Source organism: Caloenas nicobarica, chromosome 10, assembly GCF_036013445.1.
Source record: "Caloenas nicobarica isolate bCalNic1 chromosome 10, bCalNic1.hap1, whole genome shotgun sequence".
Classification (NCBI taxonomy): domain Eukaryota; kingdom Metazoa; phylum Chordata; class Aves; order Columbiformes; family Columbidae; genus Caloenas; species Caloenas nicobarica.
In genome coordinates this window covers 10797824-10821439 of record NC_088254.1, presented here as the reverse complement: position 1 = coordinate 10821439, position 23616 = coordinate 10797824, and the positions used below count along the sequence as shown (strand labels likewise).

At 41.0% G+C, this 23616-nt stretch overlaps 2 protein-coding genes across 5 annotated transcripts in view; both read right to left on the bottom strand.

The window, feature by feature from the left end:
- Positions 1 to 1434: 1434 nt before the first annotated feature.
- On the bottom strand, positions 1435 to 13694 carry ARPP19 (cAMP regulated phosphoprotein 19). The gene is made up of 3 exons (XM_065641997.1): positions 13475 to 13694; positions 8485 to 8607; positions 1435 to 4956 (listed from the first exon to the last, which is right to left on the bottom strand). Exons 1-3 carry the CDS (start codon positions 13517 to 13519, stop codon positions 4786 to 4788), a joined length of 339 nt encoding a protein of 112 aa, XP_065498069.1. The 5' UTR covers positions 13520 to 13694; the 3' UTR covers positions 1435 to 4785.
- A 4785-nt stretch (positions 13695 to 18479) lies between these two features.
- The window catches only part of ATOSA (atos homolog A), a 49793-nt gene continuing 44656 nt past the window's right edge, over positions 18480 to 23616 (bottom strand). For all 4 annotated transcript variants that reach the window (XM_065641926.1, XM_065641927.1, XM_065641929.1 and 1 more), the window contains one exon: positions 18480 to 19075. In XM_065641926.1, coding sequence (XP_065497998.1) covers positions 18922 to 19075 — 154 coding nt within the window. In that variant the 3' untranslated portion in view covers positions 18480 to 18921. The remainder of the gene's footprint in view (positions 19076 to 23616) is intronic.

Genomic DNA, 23616 nt, shown 5'->3' with positions numbered 1-23616 from the left:
AGGTTTTTTGGTCTTACAGAAAATAAGACAAAACCTACATGATGAAATTCCCATGCAGAAAGCTTGCCTCGATCCATCTATGCCTATAGTAGGAAGATTTTTCTTGTCCCTAGAATGCCACACACATATTTTCTTTTCAATTTATTAGCCTAGGTTTTTTTCAACAGTATAAAAAACACCACGCAAGAACAGACTTGAAGTTCGGAAGAATCCACAGCTTCCATCTCTCGCATTTAAGCATCCTTGTAATTTCAGGCATATAATTCAATTCCTAGAAAATGCTGTACATTTAAAAAATCCAACACCTGTTTCTCAAGGAAGACTCTTACCGTTGTTTTTTCCTTAAGCCCAGCAAGGAAACAACCTTACTACACTAGTACAGACGGAAGATGCTGAATCCAGTCTCTGTGGAGACTCCCTGTACCAGGAATGTTAATGACAGTTATTTGATTATTCTACAATATTACCAAGGGAAGCTGACAGATTATCCAAACATATTCCTCTTTTAGTAAGAGCTACAATACTGTTCTGCAATTCGGTAAAAAAACTAAACCCAAGTGAAACCTGTTATTAAATTTAGACAAAGTCAGAAACAAAAAGTACTTCCATCTTCCCATTTTAAACCAAAGTCAAATAAACATCCATCTGAAATTGGTGGAGGCTTTGTCAATATTTTCGAAAGCAGTAAGTAAACAAAATTTTGTGCCTGCTGTAAATATGCAAGAATATTTATCATGAATATATATCAAGCAGCGTCTTGTTGTAACAAAGATATACTGCCTGAGAAAGACAGGGACAATTCAGTCATCAACTGAACAAAAACCTAAAGGTTTTTGAAGCACATCAGCTGAGCTCAAGGTTCTCTGTCTCTGTGCTAGTACTCCAGAAACATTTATCTTCAAGATAAATATTTAAGGGCAATAAATGCTTTGAACGTGCACAGGACTTTTCAGATTTGAAATTGCTTTGGATCTATAAATGCCAGAAACTGGGATGAAAAAGCCAAAGGATCGAGTGTGAAAGAGGCTGGCTCATTTGTACTAAAGCAGGAATAATGAAACCACACATTCAGCCCAACTCCACCTTAAGTTAAAAACAAAAAAAAACCCCAAAAACACACCACCAAAAAAACCCAACCAACACACATTCATCCTGCTTGCGTTTGAGATGCAGAGCATAGAGGGTGTTACTGCAACTTTGGTGACTGAGCTGTGTAAATATATCAAATAGATCTTGAAGCTGTGCGAAGATCATCACCTAACTCACAGTCTCAGTATGAAATTAGTTGGACTTCTTCCAGCATCTTGATTTCTTGAAAATGGTGCCATATTCAGGCCAGTAGCCTATGGCAATGCAAACTTCTATAAGCCAAGCTTATACCCAGAAATCCCCTTCACTCAGTGCAAGGGACCAAAACAATCATCTGTTACGGAGTTTTCAAACAATAAGCTTTAATTGCCTTATTAGAAAAATAAGCACTGAAATATATATAAATGTGATTACATTAAAGTAATTCTGTAGTCTAACATACTAGAAACCAAAGCCCAGTCGTATTTTTAATCATACAGAGTAGCAAGATTTAGGGTTTAGAAATTTTCCATCGAGAATACCCAAGTATGCAGTATCTTTTAGGAAACCACAGTAAAGACGAGACAAATCTACACATTGCAATAAAAACTAAGTAGATCAATTTATTCTGTATACTATACAATGTGTAAGTTTGTAGAGAACAATTGACATTTTTATCACCTTAACATCTTGGCTGGGCGGAAATACGTCCAACAAAATGTACTCCTGTGGCTTTTACACAAACACTGTCCTACTACATCAAGAACAATGCGAGGGAAGCCTTTGGTGCTACAGATTTGGGGACATATCAGTGAAGTTGTCATTAATTCACTTAACTATCTTGAATAAAATGTTGGTGCTATCTGCTATTAGAAGCCTACGTGAGTACTACTCTAATAACTAAACACTATCTTTATAAAGGCAAGATATGAAAGGGACTGCCAGTCTACAGTGTGGACAGGTTTTCTTTGAAAAAGGTAATTATCAAATGGTAAAACTCATATAATACATTATATACATAAGTTTGGATAGCTGAGTTATCTTGCTGGAATAAGCTGAAAGTAAGCATCGATTTGCAGTCATGTTTGATTTAATGTTAAGTGATTATTGGACTTAAGTTTTATACAGTGTATAGAATCGAAATAGCCATGGCCTGCTGCTGAGGTCTGTCAGATGTGAAGGCTCACAATCAGTTATTGACCTAGTTAGTATTACAGTACTTCACATATACGCATGGATAATATATTCGTAGCTGAATTTGTAATAATCCTAAGAATTGCAAGTCACTGAGTGACCATCAGAAGAGCTTGTGTTGTCCAACCAGGAAGACAAGCCGAGTTGTAGTTACGTGAGTGGAATGTCTAAATTTAAATGGCTATTTTTTTAAACCTTCCCAAACATCAAGCTCGCTCACCTTACATGAGCTACAGAATAGTGGCACCAGACAATGCACAGCAAGTCACCTTAAATTGTCCAAAATTTGTTTCAGGCCCAGTCCTATCATTAAGTTTCATTTACACATACAAAAATAAATAGGGATTTTCACATTAGGACAAACATCTATAAAAAGCGGTTTGCTTCAATATATCCAGTTTCTTTGCTATTCTCCCAGCCTAATTTCTTACTTAAAGGCGGCAAGTAAGTCCATTTCTTCAATGTGTTCTGCAAAAATCACTTATTCTTTATAATACTAGTGGAAGATAAGGAATAAGGACAGCCCTGACAGAGCCCATTTAATTACTAGAAAAGGGCTATACAGGCTTGAAAAGAATCAGGTTAACAATTTCAAAATTATCTGGAATGACCTCTCTGAAAATGTTATATAGACACTGCTATACTTTGCTCACATTCTGACCAAGTCAGGACCAAATTAACATTTTTCATTTTCTCTTGATCATTTTTTTATGTTTGCCTTTAGAAGGGAGCATTGCAGAAAATATGAGCCAGTGCTCTTTCTGACTAACAGTCCTTTATCTTGTAAGACCTTTCTGAATATGTCAACACAAAGCACATCTTTCTAAAAACATGCACCTTTAAGACTATTTTCTCTTCTAATACCCACACTGGCGCTTTAATAGGCTGTTTCAGAACCATTTCTTTGAAGAAAAAAGTATTCAGTAAACTGGTCTTTTTAAAGAGTTTCTTATATTCCCAAAGAATACCAAGGCTGTGACTACCTATAAAAATGAATTATGTTATGGATCATATTGCACTTTTAACGTTCTGATTTCATTGAACAAACATGCTTTTAAATGCAGGAAGTTACCTGTCCAATATCAACCATATATTTTAGCAATCTAGTACTTACGACCTGCATCATAAAGATGAACTGACGTTCATTCCTTTTTCCTGATATGAAAAGTTACCTATTTCTCAATAGGTCATTATATAAATACCACTTCCAGTTCTTTGTTTCCCCAAGGCCAATGAGGGGCTGCTCCATAAGAGAAAATGGGTTAGTTTACTACCACTTCAGAAATTAAAAAAAAAACAAAACAAAACCAAAAAACCCTCTTCCGCTTCCACAAGTCTAAAATAGCCCAAAGACAATTGCATATCAAACCTTCGCAAGCCCAGATTTGGAGTTTGCCACACACAAACCTCTGTAGAGCGGTACATTTAGCCATCTCCCATGTCATCAGACAGAGCACTTCACCTTTAAAAGCTTAAAGAGCTGCTAAACAGAAAGGGCACTTGCCTCCAAATATAGGTGCAAATTCCAGATTTTATCTGAATGATGGACATTGTTGTAAAACAAAATATACAACCACAAAAGCATAAGGCTGAGTCAAGTGTAAATTTAAGTGTTTCACAGATTTCAGGTATTCAGTTTTTACTTTCAGTAGCAAGATTCTGGGCTCTTAGTTTCAGGACAAGACTTTGAAAGATACAGAATCACTTGTGCTTTGATTGGCACATTATCTGCTTTTTAAAATGTAAAACTAAGACGTTTGCAAAAGGTTGTGCAAAACTATTGTATTTACAAAAATGGCACAAGAGTGAATCAACAGTCTATGCACATGCACACTTCATTCACATCTTCAACAAAAGTCTGTCCTAAGCTACGGAACTGAAAAGAATACCAGCTTCAACAGGCAGTTGTCAATAAGCACTAGATTCACAAGAGTTACACCAGAATGGGCAAATATTGCCCAAGTAAAAACTCTATTGTTAAAGCTGAAACAGGTTTAAGGCCATTCAAGTTCAAAAGCAGAAACAAAATTCAATCAGAGACCTGTCTTGTTTTTTATACATGCTTTACCATCTAGCAACTTGTGGTTTAAACCTCTATTTTAGACAACAAACCCAAACACAGAAGAAAAAACCAACACAACTGGAGGTTATATTAAATACAAATATGCTGTAATTAGGATGAAATAACAAAAGCAGAAACATAAGTTGTAAAACTTGCGATGTCACTTGCTGGAACCAGTCCTACACTAGGAAATGGGCAATATGTACATTTTTCAAGTAGATTACAGAGCTCTAACCAAACTTATCCTTTTTAATCAGTGCATTGTTCTCAGCTAGTCCAAATACTACATTTTACTCTTAACAGTACTCCCTTACAATAGCAGCACATGCTATCGCTACCTGCAAAGCTGTCAGTCTCATGACTTAGTGTAAGAAAGAAAAAATGGGGGATGTGAGGGTGAGAAATAACTATTAAGGAGAAATAACAGGAATGAGAATAATCATGCAGTTCGGCTATTCTCGTCAGCCAGCCAGCTTGCTAGCAACTAGAGATGGTTTCCGCTGTGGAAGATCCTGTGGAGTAGGAATATGGTCACCAGTGACTTCTGTCTTGTCAGGAGCTGCAGTAGGCAGTTGCTTATTCTTCATCTTTGCTTTAGCCATGTTGTAATCTCCGGAATCAAAGTATTTTTGCTAGAAGACAAAAGACACATATATTTAAAAGCCTCAAGTTTTACCAAATGCATACACTGAATTACATGGTTAAATAGTTTCTTTACGTTTTAAAAACAGTTATAAAATCTTCCTGATTTGGCCAAGTAGCTCTATGTTGATTCAAGAAAAAAATCCTACCAAGCCTATTAAGCACAGATAAACTCATAGCATTAGGTAAGTATACATTAAAGATTCTACATATACCATTAAACTCACGTCATACATGAACATCATTTTTGCCCTGGTTTTCCCAAGGCCTCTAGTCTTCCACAAGTGAAACCTTAGGGTTTGTAAATTTTGTTGCAGTGAACAAGTTCCACTACACAGAATAACCAAACACTGCATGAACTAAAGCTGGAGAACGGAGCCTGCTCTATCATACCAGAAGATCAAAGTAGCATGAAACTACACACCAACAAGAAAACCTCTTGTCTGCATACATTAAAACAGTGAAACCACAACCCCTAAAGTTCCCGAATCAATTATTTAGCAAAGTCAAATCTACTGTGCAGTCCTTCTGGAAAGCACTATGTAAAAGAAATTCTTACTCCACACTCCAGGTTTCTTCTGAATACAAAAGCAAATACATTAAGTTTCCATTTCTAAAACAGTGTTCCTTAATATTTCAGCAAATTTTTATTAGTATTACTTTTAACAGTGTTTTATTTGTTGTCAGATTTCTCAAAATATTAAGTTATCTATGGATGTTAAAGCCAAACGGCCTATGATTTATCTGCATCATGGTAAGATGAGGCACAGAATTTTATCCAAGGTCTGCGTCAAGTCTTCAACTGCTCACTGACATCTTTTGCAGGAAAATTTGTATTTTGTTTACATCTTACTATGAGGTCTGCCATTAAGGTACTTGTAACCCATTATTTTGAACAGATTGCCTTATGAGGCCAAAAAAGTTATAGATTCAGGACAAAGATTTATACTAGCAACTGCTGCTTAAAATCAATCATCTCTGAAGAGAACACTCCTTAGTTAGGTTTATATGGGCTTATTCCTCAGCCAGTTGAACAAGAGTCACCACTACATGCTATGTTTAAGTGCTTCTGGGCAGTATATTCTACCATACTCTTTATTTTGCATCAGTACTAACCAGCTGCAAAATGTTCATTAGCAGCAGTTGTGAGAGAGAAATAATCTGCACATCTGACTTAACAGGCCTTTCCCTAATGGGGTGGGGAAGGTTGTTTACGCAGGGCATCCTGAACAAGGCTTTAAATGTTCCCTACTAGAGCCTTAAAGTTACCAAACCTGGTCTTCCCATGCAGTCAGTAGTATATCTGAAACACACACTTTTATTCATAAACCTTCCCAATTCAATCCTTTTGACGGTGTAATCTCTGTTTACACCACAGTGCTCTAACGATGCATCTGCAGACTAGACCTTAAATTATAACATAATCTGATTTGGAAAAAGGCTTTCATAATTTGCCTTTCAAGACTGAAGCAACCAAAATAAACTTTTAAACAGCATCTAGACAATAACAGAACAGCTCAATCTTTCAATGTGCTACTGCTGTTAACAGATACCTATTTCTGTTTCTCCAAATATATAGGAAATACCTATATACACAGGAAATACGTGTTTCCTATTTCTCCAAACAGAATCCCCCTACAGGAGTGTGGTGTAGCATGGTTCTCATCTACTGTTACTCTGGAGAAAGTGCCAGTAATGGTGAGTGCACCCAACGCAGAACATTGCCGGAGAGCAAACCTCAATGGGCAGAGCACGTCCTAGCTGCCAAATCAAAGACTACATGCATTTAGAACAATATCTGAGAAAACCTACCATCTTTCATGCATTAGAATATCAGCTCATTTCTCCCTTTGACTTATTCCTATATTTTTCTCTGATTTACTCTGGCTTCTCATAAATGGCCTGTATTTCATCATCCCTTTCAAACTGACTGCGTCTGTCCAGGCGCCTTCATGTCACAAACACTATTGGAAAGTGTACTCACTATCCTCACTCTATTTTAAACTTCAGCAATCCAGGCAGCCTGAAGTACACCAGGCATCTATATCACTTAACGATGCTTCCTCATTTAAGACACGGAGCACACCAAATGAAAATAAGAGAAATAAAATGGAAGAAAGTTATTACCACCACATCAGGAGTGGAGAACCAAAGAAGACAGATTATGAATTGGAATCCACAACTTTATGCCCTCTTTCATCAAAGTAGCAAAATCCCAAACTTACTCAATTAGGATCCCCACTGGTCTCCCTCTGCTCAATTTTGAAAATATAGGCAACAACTTTTGCATTAAATAGTGCTATAATCAAGATGAAGATATTGTACCGATTGTTCTGTTGGTTGTGAGTCTTCCTCACATTTGCACTGAGTGCAAGCTGTCATAACTCCTTGATAGGCATTAATCCTTAGGGAGCGGATGCTGGTCTGTTTTCCTGAATTATCATCACAACATGCTCACCTTCTCCCTTCTGTGTCTACACATACAGTCAACCCCCTGAAGTCTCATTTAGGTTGCATTCAGTTTTGTATTCGGGAACACCAAACAGCATAACTCACAAAAGGAATCACCTAATCTACCACCTGCCCATTCCCAGCAGCCACTAACTATGCTGTGTATGCTCCAAGTTACCAGAGAAACCTCATAAAAAAACCCTGCCAACAGTAACAATTCCCAGGAGATGTTACCAGATAGCACAGAATTAGATCAGCACTGAACTCCAGCAGCTGGTTTGCGAAGGATTTATACTTGAAATCATTGCGTGCACTCAAAGGGCCTAGACAACAGTAAAAAAAAAAAAAGTGTGACAGCAAGGAAAGCACCATCAGAAGTAGTGATATACTAGGACTATTCCATCAACTGAGTTCTAGCATGCCTGAAAGGCATTACATAATCACCTTATGAATAATTAAACTAAAAAAACCACAGTTGAATAACTAAGAAAATAAGAGACACTGGTTACATGTGGAACAATACCGAAATATGACCTCATTCTTCATTCTTCTATCATCATTTTTTTGTTAGGGTATATATTCAGAATTACACCACTCTCAAGGCACTGATATCAGAAGGTGTCTGGTGTAACACAGCAGACACTAAGCTTTCACATGCCAAAAGCATGGATCATAAAAGCAGACATACATTTTGGGAACCTAAGAATGGGCAAGATAGGATCAGTACAAAACAGGGATGAGGTTCTGACCCTCTGTGTCTACTATCATGTTTTTTATGAAGTCTATCACAGCAGCACTGAGACAGTTTCTAAGTTTAATTTTTTCTAAAAAGTTCAGTTGAGCCACTGATGCTGTAAACAGCCATCCTGCCAATTTGGTATTTGTTTTGCGGAAACAAATTTCTCTTTCTTGTGCTTCCAAAGACAAAGTTTAAATTTCTTAGCATTCTTCTACTCACACAAAGGCCTGTGCAGCGGAATTTTAAAAAAGTAATAAAAAAAAAAAAATCACAGATACAGGAATTTTGGAATTTCTTGTCCATACCCTGTGGACAATAAATAACTCACCCCTTTTTGAAGCCTCTTCCTCAAGAAGTCTGAGCCTCCTGGCTTCTGGCCCAGATGAGGGTATCTTGCCTTCAATTTTGCTTCTTCGGCTTTTTCTGGGCTGATCACCTTATCCTCCATTTCCTGAAAGACAATTAGCAACACTGTAAATGAACTATAAAAATAATGAACTATTTACACAGAATAACTTTGCAGGTAGCTCATCAACATGCCAATTGCTGCTACCAAATGAACCTATAGTTATTTGAATAGACATTTTCATATGCTCTCTCTTGAATATTGACAGCAACTGTAGGAGTTCAGCCTCCCATCTTAGATACCTTTCCTGGAGATGTGATTAAATCTAATCAATGCACTTCTCTTTCACATAAAAGTAGTCTATACTAAAATTAAATTATTCTATTTTGGAAAAAAAAAGTCCCCCAAAGAAAAAACATTTTTTGTCCAAACAAGGGTTCCACTAAGAACAAGTAAACGTTGAAAGCCAGGTAAGAGCCACAGGACTTTCTTCCAACTGCTCCTGTTTGATCATGGAGTTGCAGACAGACCAGCACTTGCGTTGCCACAATCTGGTTTGCATGACTACTCTGACAGCAACGTGTTGATATTCACTGTGAAATGGTGTTAAAGTAGCTCAGCTTCCAAAACATGTCTGCTATCGTATTAATAGTAACAATACTGTATTTCTCTATACAAGTCTATAATTTTCGGAAAATTATGACAAAGACAGTTTATAGTGCATTCATATAAAATGTCTATTTTAAGAGTATACTCTAAGATATGCATGGTCAAAGTAATCATTTGCAGATACTCTTTCAGCAAAAACTGCAATTTCTACACCCAGTATTTCAACCCTGACCTCTACTTCACACTCATCTGCTCTGGTTCATGTAGCAATTTGATGTATGAAGGACAAGTTCTTCTATTACATAATTTCTAAAATATCTTCCATTCAAAATTCTTGGTTTGCTACTTTCTGGTATTTGGCCAATGCCGTTTTTTCGTTTTTTGCATACAAACCATTGCTAGTTCAAGGAAAATACATACTGATTTGCAACGACTGCTGTAGTTCTTGAATTGTTATTATCATCTGAAGTCACAGAAAGACTTTTAGGTGGGAGAGAAGAGTTGAAACCAGGGAGGCCTCACATTCATCTGTGACTAAGGTTTCATAGCCACTTGGAGCTACTCAGGCAGCCCTTTCACACTCTTTTCCATCTGTGTCATCATCCTTTGCATTGCATCAGTCAGCATGACTGCATGTACTCCACATGAATAGGTTACAGAAATTAATTTGACAGAAAAATAACCTTTTTTTTTTTTCCTTTTCCTTCTTGGGCTGTGTTTCATTTGGACCAGTCTCCTCAGGCCAGATCATGAAGCAGCTGCACACACAGCTATGTCAGCACAGCAGCAGGGAGGACAGAACAAGCAGCTGGGAGCTTCTCAGGCCAGAACTGCCAAAGAACTAGAGCCCCCACACTAGCCTAACCCAGTGCTTTCCTATCCATCTTATAAAAGCTCGAAGTTCTATAATATTCAACATCTTTCTGGTAAAAAAAACCCAGAAGCAAAGGTTATAACAGATTTAGAATATAACACTGTCTAGTTGCTCCACTGGGCCAAAACATCTCAAAGACAGCTTTGCACAACGCAGTGGGAATTTGAATTAACGGTCTACCAAGGAAAGATAGAAATTCACGTAACGGTTTAAGAGAAACTTCTATGAAGACAGGAACAAATGCTTTTTACTAGACAAAAACACGGCTAGGAAATACAAATAAATACAAAGGGCAAAGTTTCCCTGCACTACTGAAGATAGAACTATACTATTTCTCACTATATAACATCATACTAGCCAAGAACACAGTTTCAATGTGTTACAAAGATTCTTCTTCAGCTGCTGTTCCTCCTATTGTGCTTTATTATCACGCCGACACTGACCGGATTTTCTCAAAAGCAATCCTTTCAGCTAAATACTTTCAACATCTAATGCTGAATCACTGGGCACTCATTGTTGAGCCAACAGACAAAGCATTTGAGGGGGCATGTTTTGCCAATACTAACGAAGATAAGATAGTTCTTAAGAACAGTGGGCCAACAATAAATAGCTTACACAAATATGTATTTATGGTGCCTCAAAGGAGACATTTATGCAAACTCACAGGGCTGACAAATCATTGTATAGCAGGCAATAAAACCAAAAAATACTGTTTTATGTATCGATGCAGCTGAAAAGGATACAGACTATGGGCACTTACTCTTGATGACCAAGAGTGATGACCAAGACTCAAAAAACTACATAAGACAAATTAAAGAATTTCAATACAAAGACTTGGGGTGCAAACAAAACCAGCTGAAAATAAGATAACAGTTGTTCATATAAAATAGTTAAGATGCAGAACTCCTTGCCAAAGGATACAGGAGGAGCAAGAATTTAGCTGGATTCAGAAAGCAACTCGGTGTGTTCACTTGCTGCTCAGAAGGCTTTTAAACCACAGATTGCTGAGACCTGGGACAGTTTCCTGGGGAAGATCACTGCACATGTGTCCTGACCTTATATTCTTCTGTGGACCAGACGACATTGAGCACCTTGGAGATGTGTTGTTGTGCCACAAAAGCTTTAACCCAAGCCGACAAGGCCATTCGTACATTTAAAACATTATCTCTTGAGTTATAGAAGCAACAACCAAGTGACTCACAAATGACTGAGGGGGCAGAAATCAAGATATACCACACTCTTCTTCCTAGTGACAACCACACAAAAGTTATAATTTTAGTTCTCTCCAGGAATTTGACATAGCTAATGAAGTCTGCTTACTTCATTAAAATTATCTACCAGGAAGGCAGTAGTTACCTAACTCATTTAAAGATGGCTTTTGCTTTTAATCTTTACAGAGGTACTAGCAGTGTAAAGCTCCGTATCTGCTCGAAAACTGAACTGCATGGCTAAAGAATGAGCCATCGGCCTCTTAAAACTCTGGTATGAAGAGCTCGTCCCCTTTAGCAAAAGACATCAGAGAAAATGTAAAGCAGAAAATGGGAAAAACATGACAACACAACTCTACAGCGATGTGGCAAAAGCCAGTCCAGAAACAAAATGCACTACCTCTAACAGCTTCCTGAAAAATACAGGATTTTAAGGCAAAAAGTCAGTCAACAAAGCATGTACTCCAACATCTAAAGTTTCTTTGTTGCCGAACTTCCCCCTGCCACTATCCTGAGTTTTCACATAGAGTCAGGAAACACTGGTCTTCGGGAAGTTTTCGATTTATATTGCTCTCTTGTTTAACACCTTTCTCGCTTAACACATGCACAAGCTTCTTACAGCATGGTAGAAGAGTTCGGAAAACAGTTCTGAACATGAAAACGCTGCCTCAAAGTTCATTTAGGGGCTGCATTTTTTTAAGCATTCATATGAGTAAGCACTGCAAAATGGGTTGTTTATATAAGTATTTCAGAGCTAAGCACTGAGTCAATGTTCAATTTTGCCTACCCAAACAGTTTTAGTAAAGGTTAATACTGCAATGCCATAAGAGCACTGATATCACAGTATCCTAACACAATATAAACTCACGGAAAACCAAGTTTAATTTTATTGATGTTACTAATTTGTCTTGAACACCTCATCAGATTAAAACTAAATTAACAGATCAGTAAGGGTTTCCCGTCTCTCAAATAAAGGGTGACTTTTCCAAACAGTGCATAAGCGCTGCATTTCAAGACTTCGGTCTAAAACTCGGCAAAATCAGCCCCAGTCACCTGACTTCACCAGAACACACTAGAAGGCGTCACAATAAACTTGCTACCACATGTTTTACTATGCTCTTATTACAGAGCTATTCTAGGAGTGCTACGCAGGCCAGGAATTTATCTTACGGGCTTTGAACAGCAGCGGTATCCGTTCAGTAGTCCACCTAACACGAATGTAAAGTCGAGCTGCAGAACACATGCATTTAAGAGTAGATCACAGACCTGCCACAGAAGCTGGTTCTGATTACTGCACCTATTGAGACGGTATCATTCCATATTAACCCCCAAAGCTCTACTTGCATGACTAACTCATATTACAAACTGTAAATTATTAAACAAAAACTTGACAGCTGAGGCAGATTAAGCTTTTTCTTCTGGTGTCCTTCACAGCAGTACTCACGTTTCATAACCGCTCCTGATCAGAAATAGCTGTGAGATTGCAACTGAGTCTATATAGCAATGACAGGACTAAAAACCAAAACGGATTCTTAAAGTCACAGCCAGAGTCACTGCAAGCAGCACACAGTCATCTGTGAAGCCAAAACCCACTTCCGAAACTATGAAATTATTCGATGACATAATAGTGCCATCAGCAGATAACCCAGACAATTATTCTTTTTAAAACGCTTAACCAGAACAGGCCAGAGCCATTGTGGTTTGGGTATTTCTCCTCCTAAACAACAGTTCACATTAAACGCTGAGAATTTTCTAAAAATGAGACCAAAGTTTAGCGCCGTATTCCCGCTGTGCTGCGGCCGGAGCCGAGTCCCCCGGCCGGCCCGGCGGGGAGCGGGACGGGGCCGCTCCGGGCAGCGGAGGCGCCGCCGGCCGCCCAGGCCGGAGCGCGGCAGCCGCGTACCAGAGAACAACGCCGAGCGAGCAGCCACCACAGTGCCACCGCTCCCGCCTCAGCCCCGCCGGCCGCGGGCGGCACCGCCGGCGCCTCCCCGGCCGCTCCCGCCCGGGCCCCGCTGCGCCCCAGCCCGCCAGGGCCGCCCGGCGCCCCCAGCGCGGCGGCGGAAGGGCCGGGGCTCCCCCGCCGGGGCGGCCGCTTGAGGAGGCTCCCGGCGCGGCCGGGAGGGCGGTCAGGCCCGAGGCGCTGCCCGAAGGGCCGCGGGGCTCCCCCCGCTGCGGGCCGCACAGCCCCGGCGGCCCCGCCGCGCCTCGGCCGCGGATGGAGGCGGGAGAAGCCCCGCGGGTCTCCTGCTGCTCCTCAGCGCGGCTGCCGGACACCCACCTTCTGCTCCTCGGCCGAGGCGGGCTCGGGGCTCTCGGCAGACATGGCGCCGCGGCAGCAGGACGGCGGGAGGGGGCGGGAGAGGGAGGCGCGACGGCCGCTGCTCCGCGCAGCGATGCCACCGCCTCCCGCACAAGATGGCGGCCGCGGGCGGGACGGGCCGCCGGCGGTACCAGACTTCCGCGGACACACGGCCGCGCTCACAGCGGCCGTTTCCGTCTCCGCCCCCTGACGTCACGTCCGCTGCCGGGCCCGCTGGGAGGTGCGGTCCGGGGGGCCGGGGTTCCGCGTCGCCCCGGGGCTGCTGCTGGGGACACGGGCCGGGCAGGGCCCTCGGCGGGGCACGGAGACTTCGCTGGAAGCACAGCGCCGCGGCAGTTATAGAGACCTGCCGGCAGCGGCGGAGCACGGCCGAGCTCCGGCGGCAGCGGCTGTGGGAGGCCCAGGCACCGCCCGGGCCGGGGCCTGACTGCCCCCAGGACATCCCGGCCCCGGGCCTGCCGTGCGCTGCTCCTGCCCCACAGCAGGGGAAAGGACAAAAAAACCCGTTGCTGCCGGGCTAAAATGGGTTATTTCGGCTACTTTTACAGATCAAAACGAGGATCCAAGTCCTCAGCGGCTTTACTTGAGGGTTTTTTTGGATTCCCGGGCAGCAGCCGAGAATCTCACAGGCTCCCTTTAAACTCCTTAACAGTGTGGTATCAAGTTACATGTGTTTCCTTCGCTCCTCAGCTGCCTTTCACGGTCTGGTTCTTGGCAGAAATAACCTCCCTCAGACTCCTTTAAGAACATAAGGGAGGGGTTCAAACAGCTCCCAATAGCTCACCTTTAGGCGTCCCTAAATCCGAAGATTATGTGAAAAATAAGGCATAGATTTCATAATACTTAAGTGCACATATACTCCCACTTTCCCTGTACGAAATGTCTATTACCTTACAGCGCTTTCCCATTATTTTGCCTGCACGGGAGCGAGGTAAAGCAAAGAGGGAAGGGCCACGACAGGCTTTGCGTGTTCAAGGGCCTGAAGACAGACTGAGCCAGGTCAGAAAAGTAAATCAAAACAGCAGCTGTAAAGTCAATGATTTTGCCACAGTTTAATTTTACTAACAGCCCCTCAAAACAGGAGTTGAAAGTGTTTTTTTGAGCAACTAAGAGATTTGTCCAGAGATCAGGATTGTGTAGTGGCCAGGAACTCACGGAACGTGTGTATCCCCTCATTCCAAAAGGGAGACAGCAGGGAAGGTTGTACATGAAAATCATAGAAGGCATTAGTATTTTTTTTCCCCTAATGACAGAAAAAACAATGGTGGGTATGCCACATTTGCTTCTAGCAAAAACAGGGAGAAATGGTCTGACACTGTAAAAAAAAAAGAAACCCACCAAAAATAACAGAACACCACATAGAAGAATTATCATAAAAAGGATGAAGTTCATAGATTTTTGAAAGGAAGCAGAACAACAAAGCAGTGACAACAGACAAGAATGCAAACCTGAGGAATTTCTTTCAAATCTCTTAGGAAATTAACACAAGGGAAGACAGTTTTGAGGATTCAGCGGTTCCTTAATGCAATTATTTTAAGGGAACACATGTAAACTCTACAGTGCAGAGGAAGGATGGGAAGTAAATTAAGAACCTCAGGAAAAGCACAAGTTCTTTAATGGCCTCAAATACAAGAAAGCAGCATATAGAAAATATAGAAACTAGGTCATTTTTTTAAGGATGTGCATCAAAAGCAGATCAGGAAGACAAGATACACAGAATCCTTACCAAAAATTACTGCACAAACTATATAAAGACCAAAGGATTTAATGTTTCTTTCGTTCAGTCTGGTGTGATCAAGACAGCTGGCATAACGAACTCACAACAGAGTATGACCTCAAGCTGGAATAAGAAAAGATCCGTTTATAAGACACTTGCATCAGTTCTTTCTTTCCTTATCTGGTAAATATTTTCGACTTGGATGAGAAATTATCCTTGAGGGTTTAGAGAACTGACTGAAACAATCTCCAATTAATTAGTGGTCATCTATATAGGAACCTGTAGAAAATGAATGGGTTTTCAGGAGGCTGATTAAATAGGAGTAAGGGGAGGACAGAATACAAGCTGTATAACTAAGGTGTCCAATCAATAATTACCTGAGAAATCATCTAAAATAAGCACTCAAAAGAAATTGAGTAGATAGACATGAATTCACAATTCAGAACAAGGGTTTCACACAATATTTGCTTTAACAAAAAGGAAACAACCACGTGGAAAAGCCGGCGAAGGTGGCTGAAGTTCCAGACACCTTCTGGCATTAATAAGGCCTCTGACACTTCCCCATGCAAAATAGGGAAACTTAACTAGAGGAAATTTTCATGTGGTGACTGCAAATGGCTATCAATTGTTCAAGCAGCAATGCTGTGTTTAGTAGGGTTTCACGGAGGGCTTCCCAAGTTTCACTGGTGACCCAGATCATGTACTATGAACTTTATTAATATTAGCAGATTACATTGGGGAAGAGAAGCTACAAGAACACTAGAAAATAATTGCAATTCAGATTCAAACAGAAGATTAGATACAGAATCTTGGGTAGTAAGAGAATGAAGTTCAATGATGATGCATGCAGGAAAGCCACCACATAGGGAACAAGCGGGTAGGACACCTCTGTTACATAAGATTAATGCAAATTGACATCTCCTGATACGGAAAAATCAAGTATTAAAAGGGGGTGAGGAGTTTAATCTGTAAGATTTATCAACCAACTCTGCCAGTCTAATTGGCACAGAAAGGCACTGCTTCAGATGCTGTGTCCAGCTTGAGGTACTTCAAGACAAATTCAGATCAAAAGAAGAAAGCAAAGAGCCAGAATGATGAGAGGTGCAGAAAATAAAATCCATGAGGCAAGTCTGACTGAACAGTCTGGGGTTGTCTTAGATTTAGAAAACAAGACTGAGAAAGGAGATACAAGAACTCAATTGGTTTCTTTGCTTACAGTGAAAAGGTCAAATAGTATTTGACTACTAGATTTAGTTGGACATTATAAATAGCTTTCTTGTGATACATATAGATTAACACTGGAATAGATTACTTGGAGCCTCTATCACTGGAGGCCCTCATAAACATTTCTCAAAAATAATTCTATATGGTTGAGCCTACTGAGTACAGAGAAGCAGCAAATGGCCTCTCAAAAACTAGTCTAACCTCATTCTGTAACCTATGCACAGAAGGCTATGTGGAATTCCGTTCATGTTTTATGAACATTCAGCATTTCTCCAGGTGTGTCCCTAATGGAAAGTGTTAACTCAGATCAAGTTGTAAATGGAGAATGACTTACTTAAATCGGAGTTGTGCATGGATAATCTAAGGTCACTTCCATTTTGAATCCATACAGGGACTGAGTGTAGTTTGGCTATTTAAGTCAATACACATTTATTTCCTAAACTTGTAGTGACCACATATTCAAAAATCCATACTTCTTTGCTGTTCAAAACAAATTAATATATTACTCTGAAGAGAGAAAAGGATGGCTTGAATAAGTCATTTAAAGATACAGACATACAAACATTGCATATTATCAGTGCAAAATAAAGGGTTAATCTACTGCAGGCGAATTGTGACTTTTCATTAAAAGTGTGTTCTTTTTCTTATCCTTCTTTTCATCAAGTACGCAAGCAGATGTGCACCATGACACAAATAAGTACTTTGAGGATACATGCTGTTTGCTTATGACTCAATAGTAGCTACAAAGAAACTAGGACACATTCTTGTTATGCTAGTCTAGCTCCTAGTTCTGTACAGGGTACAACTGCAGCTGTAGTGGACTTTTTTGCTACCAAAAGAAATCTTTTCTCAGTTTTATGGAGCACACAAATGACTAGAAACTGTAAACAATCTCTTCCTGTACAATTTTTCCCAAGTCTCTATAAAATAAATGCTTGCTAACCTTCAAAAACCTCGTGTAACAGAGAGGAAAATGCTGCTGAAGTGGGGAACAGAGTCAGTTATGTCTGAGCTTTGCCCTTCTGTAGCAGCAGACATTTGAATATACAGGAGAGTTGATAAGTATCATTTGGCAAGTCTGGTCTCCCTTACTTTCCCTGGCAGACTTCCTGGAGATGGCACGATACACTGACTTCTCATCTATGGCCAGTGCTCAATATACAAGATGCACGTTCATCCTTTCTCCAGCCTCCACCAGATAAGCATGTTATACTCCCCAACATGAAGGTCACCTTTCATATTACTGACATTCTCAAAACCTACAGCAATGCAAAGAAAAACATAAAACCAAGGTCAGGCAGTTGAGAAACTCCCAGATCTTCGGCAAACATTGTAAAGCTTCATTTTCATCATTAAATATATACCTCAAATGTAATCAAATGCTTCTAACTTTATTTATCTCAGTTACACAGTTTAACACTTAGCATAAACTGTTTATCTGACCATGTTTTGTTTTAGGAATACACGTGTTGGAAAATATTTATATGCCCAATGTAGCATTTCTAGTAAAACTTTCTATGGCCACCTAGTGGCCTAAATGGAACTGACCTATTAAAAATACTTAGGATTACATGAAGATCCTCCTTATCTAAAAATAAAACAAAAAGTACAAGTTTCATAGCTTTTGCATATATTTAAGATATAAATACTGATTTGTTTGCACAGTACATCCTTTAACACAATCTGAGAAATCAAATGGGGGAGGGTGGGAACTTTGGGAGAAAAACTAATAACAGAAAACAAAATTAAAGTGACTCTTAAGGAAAGAAAGAAACTGAGGCAGCAAAATATGAATCGAACCAATGATCTGAATGCATGAGTAAGTAAATAAACAATCTGCACTATGGTCGCAAATGTTATTAAATCTGTATGTGAGGAAAAAAAAAGCAAAAAGGGTACCATTAAAGAGAAAAAAAAAAGGAAAAAAGCTAAATGCTTGCATAGTATGAAATGTTATGGAAATTCACCTGTTGTCCCCATTTTCAACAACTTAAATGAATATCACTTAAAACATCACACAGATTAAAGATATCTGTATATATTTCAGATTTCAATATTAATGCCAAAAATACATAGTATGATTTTACATAGGATTTATGCTACATTAGAACACTAAAGACAAACATCACTTGAGTATTAAATGAAACATTAAATATTAAATAACTGAAAAATAAAATAAAAAGTGTAAACACTAAACTAACTTGGGAATTTGCTATTGCAACACATCCAATGAAGTGGTTTTAAACGGTACAAAAAGATAAGTATGTTTCCAGTCTACTTGGAATACACAAAGCTCATTCCAGAAACTTTTTGAAAACTGGTCCAGGATCACACAAGAACCTTCTCTCTCTTGAGCGCTATCTTCATTCCTTTACAGACTTAACTATATACTGTCAGCTCTACTGATCTTCGCTTGTAAGCAATAATCAACAGGAAAATGAATACTTTAGTTTGCCATTGTTTGCTAGCATCTTGGTGAAAACTGAGGATTTGTTGGAGATTCAGTGTAAGATTTGAGTTCATATGCAGCGCCACTATCAACTTCCATGGATTTCCGAGAGAACAGGAGCCTTACATCTCTGTGGAGGTAGATCTTTCCAGATTTAGAACTCTGGAACCTGAAAAGATACAAACAAAAGACTTGTCTTTAAATATTATTAAATTGTGTTCCTTTAACAGATTAAGGCTAAAAAACATTTGAACATACAAAATTCGTCAGTTAAAATGCAAGAATACCCTAACATTTCCAATTTACTTTGTTTCCTTCAGCATTTAAAGGTTCTGTTCCTTATCACCAGTGTAGTGCACAGCTTTGGAATTTGCATGGAATACTTGAAATTCACACTGCAATTATGTACATTGAAGATTAAAGTTCTCAGCAATCTAGAAAGGCAAAAAGTGCTTTTCAGTGAGCACTCCTGAAAATGCCCGAAGTGTGGCCTAAACACGCACACAAAAGGAAAAGTTCAAATATCAACAAAGGCATATATACATATATACACATCAAATATATATTTCAGCACTATCATACAGGCAGATTTCATTCCTCTATGAATGCATCGGCAAGAAGTTTACTACCACATGCCGAGTTTAAATCCAACTCCAGAACCAGTCAGCAGGTACAGAGATCTCTGCAGACATACAGACAAAAGGTCTTCGCACAGAACACAGAGCTGTCTTAAAGAGACTATAGTTTACTGGCCCAGTCACCAAACAGCGGCCAATTCCTGGGCCCATTTATCTTTTATGCTGCAGCTGAACAGCCTGATTCAGGTCCTCCAAACCTGCCAGGAATGTGCCAGTTCCACTTTCCCTGAGATGTAACAACTATAGATAGAGAGACAGATTTGCATTTCAGAGAACTGTATTCTATAGTCTCCATCTGGCAGAACTCCTTGATTTCCTTCCCTCAACCAGGAAAGGCAGGAGATCCTTAGGAACATTTCTTATGGTAACTGAACTTAACGTCATTATTACTATGCCACAGTAAGGGAGAAAAGCTATTGCTACTGTAATAGAAACAGAAATGCTATTGCTATGACAAAATAATGCCATTACAAATGAAGCAGTAAAGGTGGAGGGCTGCCTTGGTTGCAGCGACCATGAAATGGTGGAGTTCAGGATCTCGTGTGGTGGGAGCAGAATAGCAAGCAGAATTGCAACCCTGGACTTCAGCAGGGCCAACTTTGGCCTTTTCAAACAATTGCTGGGGGAAATCCCATGGGCAAGGCTGCTTGAAGGTAAAGGGGCCCAGGATAGCTGGTTAACATTCAGGGACTGCTTCTACCAAGCTCAAGATCAAAGCATCCCGACACGTAGGAAGTCAAGGAAGGGAGCCAGGAGACCTGCGTGGTTATACAAGGAACTGCTGCGTAAGCTCAAGTGGAAGAGGAGAGTTTACAAATCATGGAAGGAGGGGCTGGCCACTTGGGAAGAATATAAGGCTGTTGTTAAAGGATGTAGAGAGGCAACTAGGAAAGCTAAGGCCTCCTTAGAGTTAAACCTGGCAAGAGGGATCAAGGACAACAGAAAGAGCTTCTTCAAATACGTGGCAGATAAAACTAACACCAGAGGCAATGTAGGCCCACTGATGAATGGGGTGGGTGCCCTGGTGACAGAAGATACAGAGAAGGCAGAGTTACTGAATGCCTTCTTTGTCTCTGTCTACTCTGCCGGAGGCTGTCCTGAGGAGCCCCGTACCCCTGAGGCCCCAGAGGAAGGCAGGGCAATGGAGGAGTTTGCCTTGGTTGATGAGGACTGGGTTAGGGACCAGTTAAGCAATCTGGACATCCATAAATCCATGGGTTCAGATGGGATGCACCCGCGGGTGCTGAGGGAGCTGGCTGAAGTCATTGCTGGACCACTCTCCATCATCTTTGCCAAGTCTTGGGAAACAGGAGAGATGCCTGAGGACTGGAGGAAAGCAAATGTCACTCCGGTCTTCAAAAAGGGCAAGAAGGAGGACCCGGGCAACTATAGACCGGTCAGCCTCACCTCCATCCCTGGGAAAGTGATGGAACACCTTATCCTTGGTGCCATCTTAAGACATCTCAAGGATAAGAGGGTCATCAGGGGCAGTCAACATGGCTTCACCAAGGGGAAGTCATGCTTGACCAACCTCATAGCCTTTTATGAAGACATAACAAGGTGGATAGATGATGGCAGAGCAGTGGATGTGGTCTACCTTGACTTCAGTAAAGCATTTGACACCATCTCCCACAGCATCCTCACGGCTAAACTGAGGAAGTGTGGACTGGACGATCGGGTAGTGAGGTGGACCGCAAACTGGCTGAAGGAAAGAAGCCAGAGAGTCGTGGTCAATGGGGCAGAGTCTGATTGGAGGTCTGTATCTAGTGGAGTGCCTCAAGGGTCAGTTCTGGGGCCAGTATCATTCAATATATTCATCAACGACTTGGATGAGGGAATTGAGTGTAGTATCAGCAAGTTTGCTGATGACACCCAGCTGGGAGGAGTGGCTGACACGCCAGAAGGCTGTGCTGCCATCCAGCGAGATCTGGACAGGCTGGAGAGTTGGGCGGGGAAAAATTTAATGAAATATTACAAGGGAAAGTGTAGAGTCTTACATTTGGGCAGGAACAACCCCAGGTTCCAGTATAGGTTGGGGAATGACCTATTAGAGAGCAGTGTAGGGGAAAGGGACCTGGGGGTCCTGGGGGACAGCAGGATGACCATGAGCCAGCACTGTGCCCTTGCAGCCAAGAAGGCCAATGGCATCCTGGGGTGTATTAGAAGGGGGGTGGTTAGTAGGTTGAGAGAGGTTCTCCTTCCCCTCCACTCTGCCCTGGTGAGACCTCATCTGGAATATTGTGTCCAGTTCTGGGCCCCTCAGTTCCAGAAGGACCGGGAACTGCTGGAAAGAGTCCAGCACAGGGCCACGAAGATGATGAAGGGAGTGGAGCATCTCCCTTATGAGGAAAGGCTGAGGGAGCTGGGGCTCTTGAGCTTGGAGAAGAGGAGACTGAGGGGTGACCTCATTAATGTTTATAAATATATAAAGGGTGGGTGTCACGAGGATGGAGCCAGGCTCTTCTCGGTGACAACCAATGGTAAGACAAGGGGTAATGGGTTCAGACTGGAACACAAGAGGTTCCACTTAAATTTGCGAAGAAACTACTTCTCAGTCAAGGTGACGGAACGGTGGAACAGGCTGCCCAGGGAGGTTGTGGAGTCTCCTTCTCTGGAGACATTCAAAACCCATCTGGACACCTTCCTGTGTAACCTCATCTGGGTGTTCCTGCTCCGGCAGCGGGATTGGACTGGATGAGCTTTTGAGGTCCCTTCCAATCCCTAACATTCTGTGATTCTGTGAAATGCCCAGAGCGCAGTGCACACCGTATTATCACGTGTATTACAGTTTGCACAGATTTTTAACAAGCATTTACTCATTGACTCCACTGAAGCAAAAGTAATCTCTAGAATAAACCTAGCCATCATCAGACTGAAATTCTGAGAGGCAGGAGAAAGACAGCTACAGAAGATCTGTCAAAGTTTAATCATCTGGGGCAAGCAGGTTGTAGAAATGGATTCTGTGACACTGTTTAATTTAGACGAGTGATGCAGAATAGCCTGTGGTCATCCCACAGCCAGACAAAGGAGAATTCTCCTCTCCTAAATACAGCTGTCAAGGGCATTAAATGTGGCGGGGTCCAGCAGAATGCTGCTGCTGGCTTCCACAGAGCTCCCATCCATCACTATTTATTTGCTTGGTGCTGTCAGTGTGAAAGTCCATCCCCTGGCAGGCACAGGGGAGAAGATTCTATCCTAAGAGATTACTCTGGAGGAGAGCACAAGGAGGAAGAGTGAAAGAGGTGGGTGACAAACTGACCACCACAAACAGTTAATTGAGCATGCAGCACAAGGCATTTTAAATTGTAAAACGTTCTTGAAAGACCTTTTGCAGCAAAAATATGATTGAAGTTAATTCATATAGAATAGATAGATCTAGTTATCAAAGCACCATCATAAAGTAGAACTCGATTCTCACTTTACACATGGATCTGTCAGAAAGTAATTACGAAGGTCTATTTTTAAACTTCTCAAGCTTACTATTTTCTGTTAGTGAGAATCTTGCAAGACTCCCTCTGCCCAGTAAATAACTCTCCCCTGGAATGTGGCTTTTCTGAGCATGACATTTCACAAAGATTAAGGGAGGATGAGCGGGGGCCAGTAACAGAATTTAGGGCATTTTTCTAATATCTGCTTTCACCACCTACTTTTTTTTCTTTGAGAAATGTTTATCATAGTAATTGGAATTTCAAAGTGTTGCTTTTTATACGTGCAAATACATTGGAATAATAACCAAGAGACAACCATTACATACACCCTTACGGGGTGGTAATAGTGGCCAGCACGGGACTGGCTCCAGAGCTGTGGCAGCTCCGGTAGTTTTGCGTGAAGGAATTGAGAAAAACATACCCAAGATCTCTTACAGATGGTGTCCTGGGAACAGTGTCAATAGACAAATACAGGAAAGCTTAAAGACAAATGTCAGATGAGCTAGAAAGTCTGGCAGAGGAAAGAGAGGGATAAACATTACTGAAGAAATGAAATACAAGCACAAACCCACTATATATATATATTTTATGGGCCATCAAAATTCACAAAGAACAGAGAAAGCTGGAGAAAAAGGATATAGCAG

What these genes read in the sequence shown, in the direction of transcription:
- ARPP19 (XM_065641997.1), bottom strand. Translation starts at nt 13,519, where the DNA reads ATGTCTGCCGAGAGCCCCGAGCCCGCCTCGGCCGAGGAGCAGAAG. An exon ending in CCTCGGCCGAGGAGCAGAAG is followed by an intron (nt 8,608 to 13,474) that starts GTGGGTGTCCGG and finishes ATTGTCTTTCAG; the next exon opens with GAAATGGAGGATAAGGTGAT. An exon ending in GGAAGAGGCTTCAAAAAGGG is followed by an intron (nt 4,957 to 8,484) that starts GTGAGTTATTTA and finishes TTTGTCTTCTAG; the next exon opens with CAAAAATACTTTGATTCCGG.